This window comes from Bidens hawaiensis, unplaced genomic scaffold (assembly GCF_021521415.1).
Source record: "Bidens hawaiensis isolate Kalapana, Puna unplaced genomic scaffold, B.hawaiensis_p1.1 tig00000458_1, whole genome shotgun sequence".
Classification (NCBI taxonomy): Eukaryota; Viridiplantae; Streptophyta; class Magnoliopsida; order Asterales; family Asteraceae; genus Bidens; species Bidens hawaiensis.
This window is the reverse complement of record NW_027491030.1, coordinates 4,037,029-4,048,676: the sequence shown is the minus strand read 5'-3', so window position 1 is coordinate 4,048,676 and position 11,648 is coordinate 4,037,029. Positions and strand designations below refer to the sequence as shown.

The 11,648-nt window shown below is 34.3% G+C and overlaps 1 protein-coding gene across 1 annotated transcript; it reads right to left on the bottom strand.

The window, feature by feature from the left end:
- Positions 1–4,526: 4,526 nt before the first annotated feature.
- LOC143625820 (uncharacterized) lies at positions 4,527–6,773 on the bottom strand. The gene has a single exon (XM_077096061.1). It carries the CDS (start codon positions 6,771–6,773, stop codon positions 4,527–4,529), a length of 2,247 nt encoding a protein of 748 aa, XP_076952176.1.
- Between the last annotated feature and the right edge of the window lie 4,875 nt (positions 6,774–11,648).

Below are 11,648 nucleotides of genomic sequence, written 5' to 3'. Positions count from 1 at the left end.
TGACTTTCGCATTAATTACAACTTGCACCGCACGTATCATGTATCGTTTGTTTTCCACTTGTGCTAAAAATTTTCCCTGAATTTAAGACTTTTTGTGTCATGGTCTTGATCTTTTTGCATTGGACACGCCGAAGACATATCACAATTTGTTTAATTTTTTTTTAAAATTTCCCCCCCCCCCCCCCCTCCTCTCTCCTATTAAATAGTAATGATTTATAATTTTTTTATAAAAGAATTAAGTTTGTTCATAAAACATTTTTATAAATTGAACATCTCTTTCATTATTTAACACCCCCCCCCCCCCTATTATATGAATTATATCGTTTTTAAAAGAAACATATACATTAAATTATACAGTTTTTATTAACAAAAGACAGGACCAGACGGGACAAATTTCCAACTTGGCGCAACCTAACGTGTCATGTGGGAGTCTTGAGAGCCTTCTTTTTATTGGGAAAAAAATATATAAATTAAAAAAAAAGGTTAAGTGATGATACTTTTACCAAAAGAAGGCTATTTGCAAGATGCTTTTCATAAAAAAATAAAAAAAAAACTTATAAATAATTAGTGGTAAACTTTAGGTTATTTATGTATTTATTATTTTTTTTTCTATTGAGGCATTTTAAGTGTCGTCACAAAAGGGAAATTAGGAAATTAGGTTTAGTGTTGGATTGAACCGCTATTTATGATTTTGAACAATGATAAATTAAAGCGGTCTGATAGGGTGGGTTCATCAGACAGCTAGTGCTACTTATTTGATGGTTCGGGTTTAGGGTTTGTGAACCTCTTTTAACATATTCATTAACTTACATATAAATTTAATCTGATAAAGATGATTAATGACTCTAATACATATACACATAACCATATTTTACTAAAAACTGAAAAGTATATATAAAATCTAATAAAAGTTAAATTGCATTTTCAAGTTAATCAGATCGAATCATTAAACATGTAAACCACCAAAACCAACCCAAGAAACAAATAAATTGGATTCAAACCAGCTAAATCGACTAACTTACTACTGTGTAAACGATAATTGATTATGGCTAGGCCATTTATTTACACGAAATTGTATCATAGAGTTCAGTGAGACCAAATACTTTACCTTTTAAGTATAACGTTTACGAAAAAAGTGAGAAAAAACCTTAGGAGCACAGAATTGGTTAATGTAATATATAATAAATAAAAATACTTATATGCCTTACAATTTTTGGATGTTGGAAATTTTATTTTACTAATTTATTTTATTGAAAGTATGTAGATAGAAAAAAAATCTCGGTTGGTTTGGTTTGCCCGGACAAGTTCAAAAATTACACCGTAAACCGGATAGGGAAACCGAATTTTCAAACCGTAAACCAAATCATGTACGTTAATCCTGACCTTACCGAATCAAACTCGTCAATTTAGCTTGGTCTACGAGGTTCACACAATTTCAACAGCTTTTTACAGCGTTAACATTTTTTTTAAAGACAAAATATATAAAGAACACTAACAGAGAAAACCCACAGGAAGCAAGCAACCCGAGCGTACAAGGAAAGGAAAAAACACTAACATAACAGTACAAGTAAACACACCCATATATTAAGTTCAACTTCAAAATCAAGTTGATAAAGCTTTTTAGTAAAATTACATACTTAAAACCTGAAACTACATAAGCTATCCATCCAAGTCAGAAATTTCAAAATGGGTACGGCCCCCCAAATCGAGTTCTTCCAACGGCCTGCTTTTCCTTGCAGAGATGGCCATAATTTGATTTGAAGGACGAGCATAGTTGGACGCAGCTTTTTTTGTTTGCGAAGTGCGGTTTATCTGCATATATTGCATCAGGAGATAATTGTCCTTCAATTTACAAACTCACTGTTGTTATCCACAGTCCATAATACTTCATCTGATACAATCATTAAAAAAAATAAAAAAAAAATATTTTTAGATGGTTGCAGTTTTGGATATATAGTTTCTGTTACTAATTATAACTGAGTCAACTTGAGTCATGTTTCGTTTCCAACATGTCAAACACGCTTATTAAAACCTAAATATATTCGTGTTATGTGATAAGATGAGAACAAGAATTCAGAGAGAAGAAGGGTTCCTAACAAATCAAGCGTATGTATCCATTACATTCGTTGATACGGTTATAAGTATCCATACCGACTAACTAACAACCAAACTACCCCAATTACAAACAAACCCCCCAACTTCCTAACTATTACAATATTAGTCCCTGCACTTATTACAATATCACTATCTAAACATTCGTAACAATACTCCCCTGTTGACAATAATCTTGACCTCAAGATTTAAAATCAGGAAATCTCAACTGAAAGGTCTACCCATGTTGCATCTGTTATTGGCATGGACTAAAATCTCAACTCCAGCTCTATTTCTTTTCTTGAGAAGCTTGCGATCCAATATAGCTCGCGGTTGCATTGTCAAGCTTCGATCTTGGGGCAGATGGACTGGAGATGTAGCCGGGCCTGGTGCAGCTTTAAGGAGTGACACATGAAATGTTGGGTGAATCTGAGCAGAAGAGGGCAAATCTAGACGGTAAGCTACAGCTCCAATTCGTTCCAAAATCAGGTAAGGTCCATAATATTTAGGGCTTAACTTTTGATTATTGTGCTTTTTAAGAGTGGTCTGAACATATGCTTGCAACTTAACATATACCCAATCACCTGTTTTAAATTCTCTCTCATATCCATGTCGATCAGCCAATTGCTTCATACGATTCTTGGCTTTTGCCAAATTTGCTTTTAAAGTCACCAACTTTATTTCCCTTGATTTGAACCAATCTTCCACAGACTCCAACTTAGTTTCATTAGGAACATAGGGCATATGTAGTGGGGGAGGAATACCGTATAGTGCCTCAAAGGGTGACATACCAATAGCTGAATGAGTAGTAGTATTATACCACCATTCGGCCAGTGTTAACCATTTAGGCCATAACTTTGGATCATCCATAAACATGCACCGCAAATAAGTTTCCAAACACTTGTTAAGTACTTCTGTCTGACCATCAGATTGAGGATGGTATGCAGATGATAAAGCCAGTTGGACACCTTGTAGTTTCATAAAATCCTTCCAAAACTGACTTAAGAATATAGGATCACGGTCAGACACTATAGTGGTAGGGCAGCCATGTAGTTTAAAGATATTATCAAATACCACTTGGGCAATCTGAGCAGCAGTGTATGGATGTGTTAAAGCAAAAAAATGGCCATATTTGGTAAATCTGTCAACGATTACCAAAATGGAATCCTTATCAAAAGATTTAGGCAACCCATTAATAAAATCCATAGACAAATCAGTAAAGATGGAGTTTGGAGTGGGAAGAGGTTGTAGTAAACCAGGACTAGCAACCCTCTCATACTTAGCCTTATGACAAATTTGGCAATCATGGACCCACTGTTTTACATCTTGATCACACTTTTTCCAATAAAACAGTTGCTTAAGTCTTTGGAGAGTTGGATAATAACCAGAATGACCACCAATAGGAGATGAGTGACATAAATGCAGAATGTCATTTTTTAATTGTTTATCATCCCCTATCACCACTTTATTCTTCCTTTTCAAAGAGTGCCCATCCCAAGACTAATGGTTGACCTTAGAATTGTGTTGAAGCTTATTCAATAAAGTTTGTATCTTGGCATCATTAACCCAACTGTGTTGAATTCTAGGCCATAAGCATGGATCAATGGAGCTAAGACCCATCTCAAATAAAGCCAAACCTTCTACTCTAGACAGAGCATCAGCAACTTTATTATCAACCCCCTCCTTGTACACAATTTCATAATCATAACCTAATACTTTGGCTAACCATTTCTGTTGAAGGGGTGTACTTACCTTTTGATCCAGTAGATACTTTAGACTCCTTTGATCTGTCCTTATAATGAAATGCTTGACAATAAGGTAGTGATGCCAATGTTTAACAGCCATCAATATAGCAAGTAATTCTTTTTCATATACTGACATGGCTTGTTGTTTAAGAGAAATACCTTTGCTCAGGAAAGCCAAAGGATGGCCTTCTTGCATTAATACAGCTCCCAACCCTTTAGAAGAGGCATCGGTTTCAATTATGAATGTCTTGGTGAAATCTGGTAAGGCTAGCACAGGGGCTGAGGTTAGAGCTTGTTTAAGACTGTTAAAAGCTTGTTGGCTGTCATCTTGCCACAAGAAAGCATCTTTCTTTAGTAGGTTAGTCAAGGGTTTAGCAATGCTACCAAAGGCTTTAATAAACCGTCTGTAATAGCCTGCTAACCCAAAGAACCCTCTCAATTGCTTGATAGTAGTAGGTTGAGGCCAATTAGAAATTGCTAATATTTTGGCAGGATCAGTTCTAACACCTTCTTTAGTTATAATATGCCCAAGATATTCAACCCTTGCCCCAGCAAATGTGCACTTAGATCTCTTGGCTAACAAGGAGTTAGCCTGGAACAACGCTAAAACAGCCTCCAAATCTATGATATGTTGTTCCATAGAAGAGCTATACACCAAATTATCATCAAAAAAAACTAATGCACATCTTCTCAAAAGTCACATCTTCTCAAAAGTGGCTTGAATGTAGCATTCATAAGAGCTTGAAAAGTTGCTGGTGCATTAGTAAGACCAAAAAGTAACACTAAAAATTCAAAGTGTCCCTGATGCGTCCTAAAAGCCGTCTTGCATATATCAGGTTCAAACATTCTTACCTGATGATACCCAGATCTGAGGTCGAGTTTAGAAAAGACAGTTGCACCTCCAAGTTCATCCAATAGTTCATCTATTAAGGGAATAGGGAAACTATTTTTGACTGTAGCTTCATTTAGTCTCCTATAATCAACACACATGCGCCAAGTCCCATCTTTCTTTTTGACTAAAACCACAGGAGCAGCAAAAGAACTAGTACTTTCCCTTATAATGCCCATATCCAATAATTCTTGTGTCATTTGTTCAATAATATCCTTCTGTGCTGCAGGATACCTATAAGGTTTCTGGGCAATGACCTTAGAATTGTCTTTTAGAACAATCTTATGATCACAAACTCTGGATGGCGGTAAAGACTTAGGCATAGCAAAGACATCAGAATACTTTTGTAATAAAGCTTCTAAGTGAGGACTAGTAGCAACTTGTTCTTGTACTGAGGGCAAACTTGGAATTTCTTCAGTATTCAGTAAGTGTAAACTGAAAATTTGAGCTAGCTGATTAGCGTTGGACATTAAACCATCCAATTTTTCACTAGCACATAAACTGACCCCATTACTTTTAGCTCCTTTCAATTTTATAACCCTGCCATCGCTCTTGAACTTCATAGTTAAATCTTTAAAATTCCAAGTTATATCATCCAGACCTTGTAACCATTGGATACCCAAGACCATATCATAGTTACTTAGTGGTATCAATAGTACATCAGCCTTAAACCAATTACCCTGCATCATCCATTGTAATTTTTCACACATCTTGGTACAACTCATCTTATTACCATCCGCAATGGTAATGTTCAAAGTAGACATACTCTTTGTAGGGCATTGCATTTTAAGTGCTAATTTTTCATCTATGAAATTGTGTGTTGAACCTGAATCAATTAAAATGTGCAGGGTTTTTGTGCCAACAGAACCAGTAACCCTCATCGTTGAATATGAGGATACCCCCATGATGGCATTAAGAGAGATTTGAGGGTCCAATGTTTCATAACTCACCACCTCTTCTTCTGTCTCCTCTTCACAGATCTCAATAGAAAAAAACTGTTTATTTTTACATTTATGGGTTGGTGAAAACTTTTCAGTACACCCAAAACATTCACCCTTGGCCCGTTTATCTGCTATTTCTTTAGGTGTTAAGTTCCTTGTAAAAGTGGTTCTTGGTTTAGATGGTGCTGGTAACAAAGGAATATTAGCTGAAGATATAGGTGTAGGATTGTAGATGTGTTTGGAATGTATGGAACTGGATTGATAGGTAGGTTTATATGGAGGTTTAGGAGTAAATGAAGATAAGAGATTGAGATTATCAATTTGTTGTATGGCCAGCATATAGGCTTCAGGAAGGTTTCTTGGTCTGATTAGTTTCAAGGGATTACCAACTTCTGGTTTAAGGGCTTTAAGGAACAGACTTACAGCATATTCATCACAAATATTGACCCGAGTTAATGCTAGATCAAATTCTTGACACAACTCTTCTAATGAACCAGTGTGTTTAATTGATGCCAAAGCAGCCATAGCATTTTGGTCCATTATTAGGGCAAATCTGGTAGAAATGAATCCCTTATATTCATTCCATGCCATACCCTCTATAGACCCCCCTCTCGACTTAACAAAAGACTGGTGCCATAATAACGCCATATCTTCGAGATGAATAATAGCCAATTGTACCTTTATGTTGTCAGGAGTAGCATCAACCGAGAAAAAATGTTCTACCCTGCACAACCAACCTTCAATGTTTGTACCACTAAATTTTGGGAATTCAATCTTTGCTAAACGACTAAAGTTCCCAAAGCTGTGTCTTTGTTCCCCCATGTTGTGATGATTAAAATGATTGAATTGTGTAGAACCACCCCCTAAATTCTGATCTGAGTGATTATTATTGAGAGTTTGCAGATTTCTAATGATAGCCTCCATTTGTGACTCTAATTTTGACGAACTCTGATGCATTTGATTCTTCATCGCCTCCAACTCCAAATTCATTGTTGCACGAATAGATTCCAATTCTGTCAAATTGGAGCCGGTAGCAGTCTCTAGCCGATGTAAAGCTGCTTCATGATCAGAAATGCGCTGCTCGAGTGATTGATTACGGGTCGCCATTGATGTCTCAAGATATTAATCAGACGGAATTTGTGTTATTGGAAGTAATTGACCGAGCAATTGATCAATTGGATTGAACTGAAACGAGATTGAGGACGAATTGACCGAGCAATCGATCAAGCCTTCCATCCACCATGTCTGCGACAAGCGTGAGATCGTCATCTGGACCTGGACGTGGACCTGGATCCAGACCCGGACCGTTATCAGCCAAAGGCAGTAAACCATCGGCTGAAGTGTCAGCCTCCGGGATATCTTTCATCACTAAGGTATATCATATATGTCCTATTATTGTAACATCACCATTCTACTACATCTGACACAATCATAAAAAAATAAATAAATTATTAAGATGGTTGCAATTTTGGATATATAATTTATGCTAGTACAGTCACCATGTTATTATCAAAATTTTAAGACAAATAAATGAAATTTGTACAAAATTGCTCTATGGGCTAAACCCTTTTAACACTTTCTCATGTGAGAAATCTATGATGCTTGTGAACCTTTTTGTTTTTGTTTAATTTGCACAACTGACCTTCGGAAAACCGAAGTTGAGGCAACTCGACTACAACTTTGTAGTAATTTTTACTAGCAGTTATTGTAACTATCTTTTGCTAGTGGACGGCCTCCACCATATGCTGCCGCTCCAAAAAGTGTCATGTTAGGCGAGCATTCTAAGCATCCATTGCTATAAAACTAAATAAACCAGTTTCATCCATTATGTTGGCAGGTACACATATGTATATGTATATAGAGTGGAATTATAAGCAGTGATCTATGTGGAACACACATCGAGTCTCTTCATCATTATGTAGGCTCTTTTAATTACTTTGTAGTTATATTTAGAGTAAATTACGGTTTTCGTTTATGTGGTTTGGTCAGAATGCCGCATTAGTTCATGACTCATATGTGTATGTCTATAGAATAGATTTATATGTGAAAATAGGAAGAAAAGTTTTCTTTTCTTTTTTGTATTTAACGTTTTCAATTATGCATTCTACATAACCGACAAAACCGATAATTGAAAAGGCTAATTGTTCGGTGTATACTAGTTATGGTTATTCACACAAAAATTAACCAACATAACTTAACCAAACCGACGTGATAACAACAACAAAATGGATCCGCAACAACAGTGTTGACATGGACAACATCATTAAAACAGGACTACAACAATAATATGAACATATATGGACAATTAACGAGATCAAAACGGATTAACATGTTATTAAGATGATGGACCACTACAACAGAATGGATAAGCAACAAGCCAACAACAAACCATAAGCAAATTAGAATCCATAACCCTATAACATATTAACTATAAAAAATGGAATTGCTAACACATAAACATGATAGCAAAATTAATCGAAGAAAAACATATGACTTTGTGAAACACATAAAAACAACAACTTTTTGGGCTTAAAATAAAACGACCCATAATCGAACCTAGCTTACAAACATGTAAAGCCGATTTAACAATTAATGGACCCATAAACGAACTCAGCTACTTATTCAATCGTCACGTCTAGTCCCCTAGTCCCCTAGTCAGGGTGTGACAGATAATTTTAGAAACTTTAACTCATATTCCATTTTTTTAACTAATTTATCTAACGGATACGGATAGGCCGCCCTCCCACACTTAAGGCATTGTGTTACACCTTAAATGTCTGGATAACAGGTCATGAATGGTATGTTATGACCCATGTTCTATGAACGTTATTTTTAAACGATTTAGTTTTGCTAATCAAAAAGGACTAGCGGCACAACTTGTTCGTACGTTTACCTTTGGTATCAATGTAAAAACTAATTTTTAATAAAATATTTAAGTTACCCTTGAAAAATCACCACAAATTGAAAATGCTATCATATTGTCCATGGTCACAGTTTAAAACCGATCTAAACTGACTCATGCATGTCTATCAAGCAAAATATAAAATATATAAGTGATGTGTCACTTCTTATCAATAGGGACGAAAACTAAAATTTACACTTAAATTTATATTTTACATATAGGAAGCTAGTTCTATATGTAAACACCTAATCTCAAATGTGGCCGGATTAAAACCATCAAAATATTCATAGTCAATTCTTGCTTCTCATATTTTCGCGATCGATTCATATGGTTTCTAAAACAATAACGCATTACAGATTATTCCCAACCGTAGCGAGGTTTCCTCGAATTTCCCAAAAACTACATCTCAGGATGTTTTTACATCTGTAATCACGAATTATTTCTCGCCGATCAGAAAAAAAGGTGCATAAAACTTGCAAAATGATTTACAAAAATTAACGAAATTATAACACACTTAATTTTGATGGACCTCGTATGAAATCTTATATTTATTGATTTAATTTCGTATCATGTTGATATTAAAACCTAGTCCATAACAATGTTTATAATAATCACGTTTCCAGTTAAGGAACAACTTCTTTAAATTATCATCAATTAAAGTAGTAAATTAGATAGCTTACAAACAGTTGTGATGAACAAACTCTGTTCTGGTCGATTTAGTGTCGCCGATAGAGCAAGTGATTTGTGTAACCGATAAAATTTGTATGAACTTTATAGCAGGTGATTTGACTTTCACATTAGAATATGCACCGTTTGTTTTCTACTTGTGCTTAAAAGATTCCCTGAATTTAAGGCATTCTGTCTCACAACCTTGATCTTTTTTCATGGAAACACCAAAGACCGATCACAATTTGTTCAAATTTTATTATTATTATTATTATTATTATTATTATTATTTGTAACTTTTTGCTTCCCACTGCTCTCCTACTAAATATTAAATTATTTACGTAGTTTTTTTTATAAAAATAACCTTTTTCTTATATTAGAAAAGGTTAAGTTTGTTCATAAAACATTTTTGTAAATTAAACATTTCTTTCATTATTTAATCCGTGTAAGAGGAATTATATCATTCTTTTATCATCCAGCCCCTGTAATATACGGATCAATAACCTAGTATAACTTTTTTTTTTGAAACGGCTAACCTAGCATAACTAAAAAGATAAACAAAAGGCTCAACAAATTTCCATTGTGACGCAACACACTCTTGCCTGTCATATTGTAGTAGCCTTCGTTTGCATAAAAAAAATTTGTAAATATATAGAAAAAAGGGTCATTAGATGATACTTTTGCTAAAAGAAAAGTCAAGGCATTGCAAGATGACTATTTTCATGATCTTTTTCCTAATTATAAATTTTAAACTAAAAAAAATAAAAATATTTATTAGTGGAATAATTGGTTACTCTAGGTTGATTTCTATAGACTTATTGTAATTATCGTCACAAAATGTAATGTATTTGGTTCTCATTTGGATGAAATCGCTAGCACGGTTTTGAACAATGAAAAGTCAAACGGTCTTATTGGGTGGGTCGACTGGACAACCATTGTTACTGATTTGGCGGTTTAGCGGTTCGGGGTTAGGATTTTGAACCTTTTTTTTTTTGCATATATAACTAGTATAAACTTTTAATTTGATAAAGATGATTTATGATTATACTGTATATATTTTAATTTGATAAAGATGATTTATTATTATACTGCATATGCATATATTATATAAACATGCAGTAACCAAACTGTTTGATTTTGGCAGTACGCCGTTTAGGCCTTTTTTAACACGGAATCGTATTTAAAAGTTCTGAAAAATATAAGCCTAAGAAAATACCAAACGCTTTATCTTTTGAGTATTATCAACGTTTACGAAAAAATGAGAAAAAAACCTAAGAGCACGAAATTGGTTAAGCTTATAGTCATTATAATTTTGTATAAATGAAAATTTTTATATGTATTATAATTTTCAGATACATATACATGAAAAAACTATTTTTTTTATTTTTTTTTAAAGTGCATAGATAAAAAAAATTAATATCTCGGCTGGTATGGTTTACCCAGCAGAGTCCAAAAGTACTCGCAAACCAAACCAGGATACCCGGTTTACAAACCGTAACCCAGACCATATTGCTCCTAACCTTACCGAACTGTACTGCGGCAATTTAGCATGGTTTAGGCAATTGGACAATTCAAGCACTTTTAACATGGATTTCCGTTCTAAAATTAATTGGTAATAGAGAGAGTGAACCCTATCAGGCTAGAATATTATAAAGTGTCCCGTGTATCAAACAAGCATATACATACACAAATGTGATGTCACACCACACACATAAACACACCCATATAGATTAACTTCAAGTTGCGCCAAGATCCGATAGAGCTTTTTATTAAGATTGTGTTTGGAAAATGCTTATTAGCTTATTTGTGTTTTCAAAAAGCCATTAAGTTAAAATGTGTTTAGCAATCACAAAAATCTTTTTTTATTTTAGCTTTAAAAATGGTTAAAAACAGTTTTTTAAAAGCCCAAAATCCTGGCCAAAAGAAATAAGTATTTTTCAAACTTAATACCAAATATGCTCTAAAACTATTGTTGGGGATTCATGAGACCCCGGATAATTTGAGAGCCGTGAAACAAATTCAATCAGATACAACTCAAAAGTTGACAAGAAATTAGGATGATGATCGTGAGAATTTTGAAAACAAGAGATTTTGAGCGAGACCAATAACAACGTACGATGAAGAAATCGTCGTAACGGGATTAGGGTTAAGAAACTGCCTTGTGCAATTATCTTATTTAAATTCAAATTTAGCTAAAAATTGCGCCCAATTTTGTTTGATAACTTATTTCTTAAAATTCTAAGAAATAAGTATTTTTCAAACTTAATACCAAATATGCTCTAAAACTATTGTTGGGGATTCATGAGACCCCGGATAATTTGAGAGCCGTGAAACAAATTCAATCAGATACAACTCAAAAGTTGACAAGAAATTAGGATGATGATCGTGAGAATTTTGAAAACAAGAGATTTTGA

Bases quoted from the DNA above. Each gene is read 5' to 3' on its own strand.
- LOC143625820 (XM_077096061.1), bottom strand. From the start codon at position 6,773: ATGGCGACCCGTAATCAATCACTCGAGCAGCGCATTTCTGATCATGAA.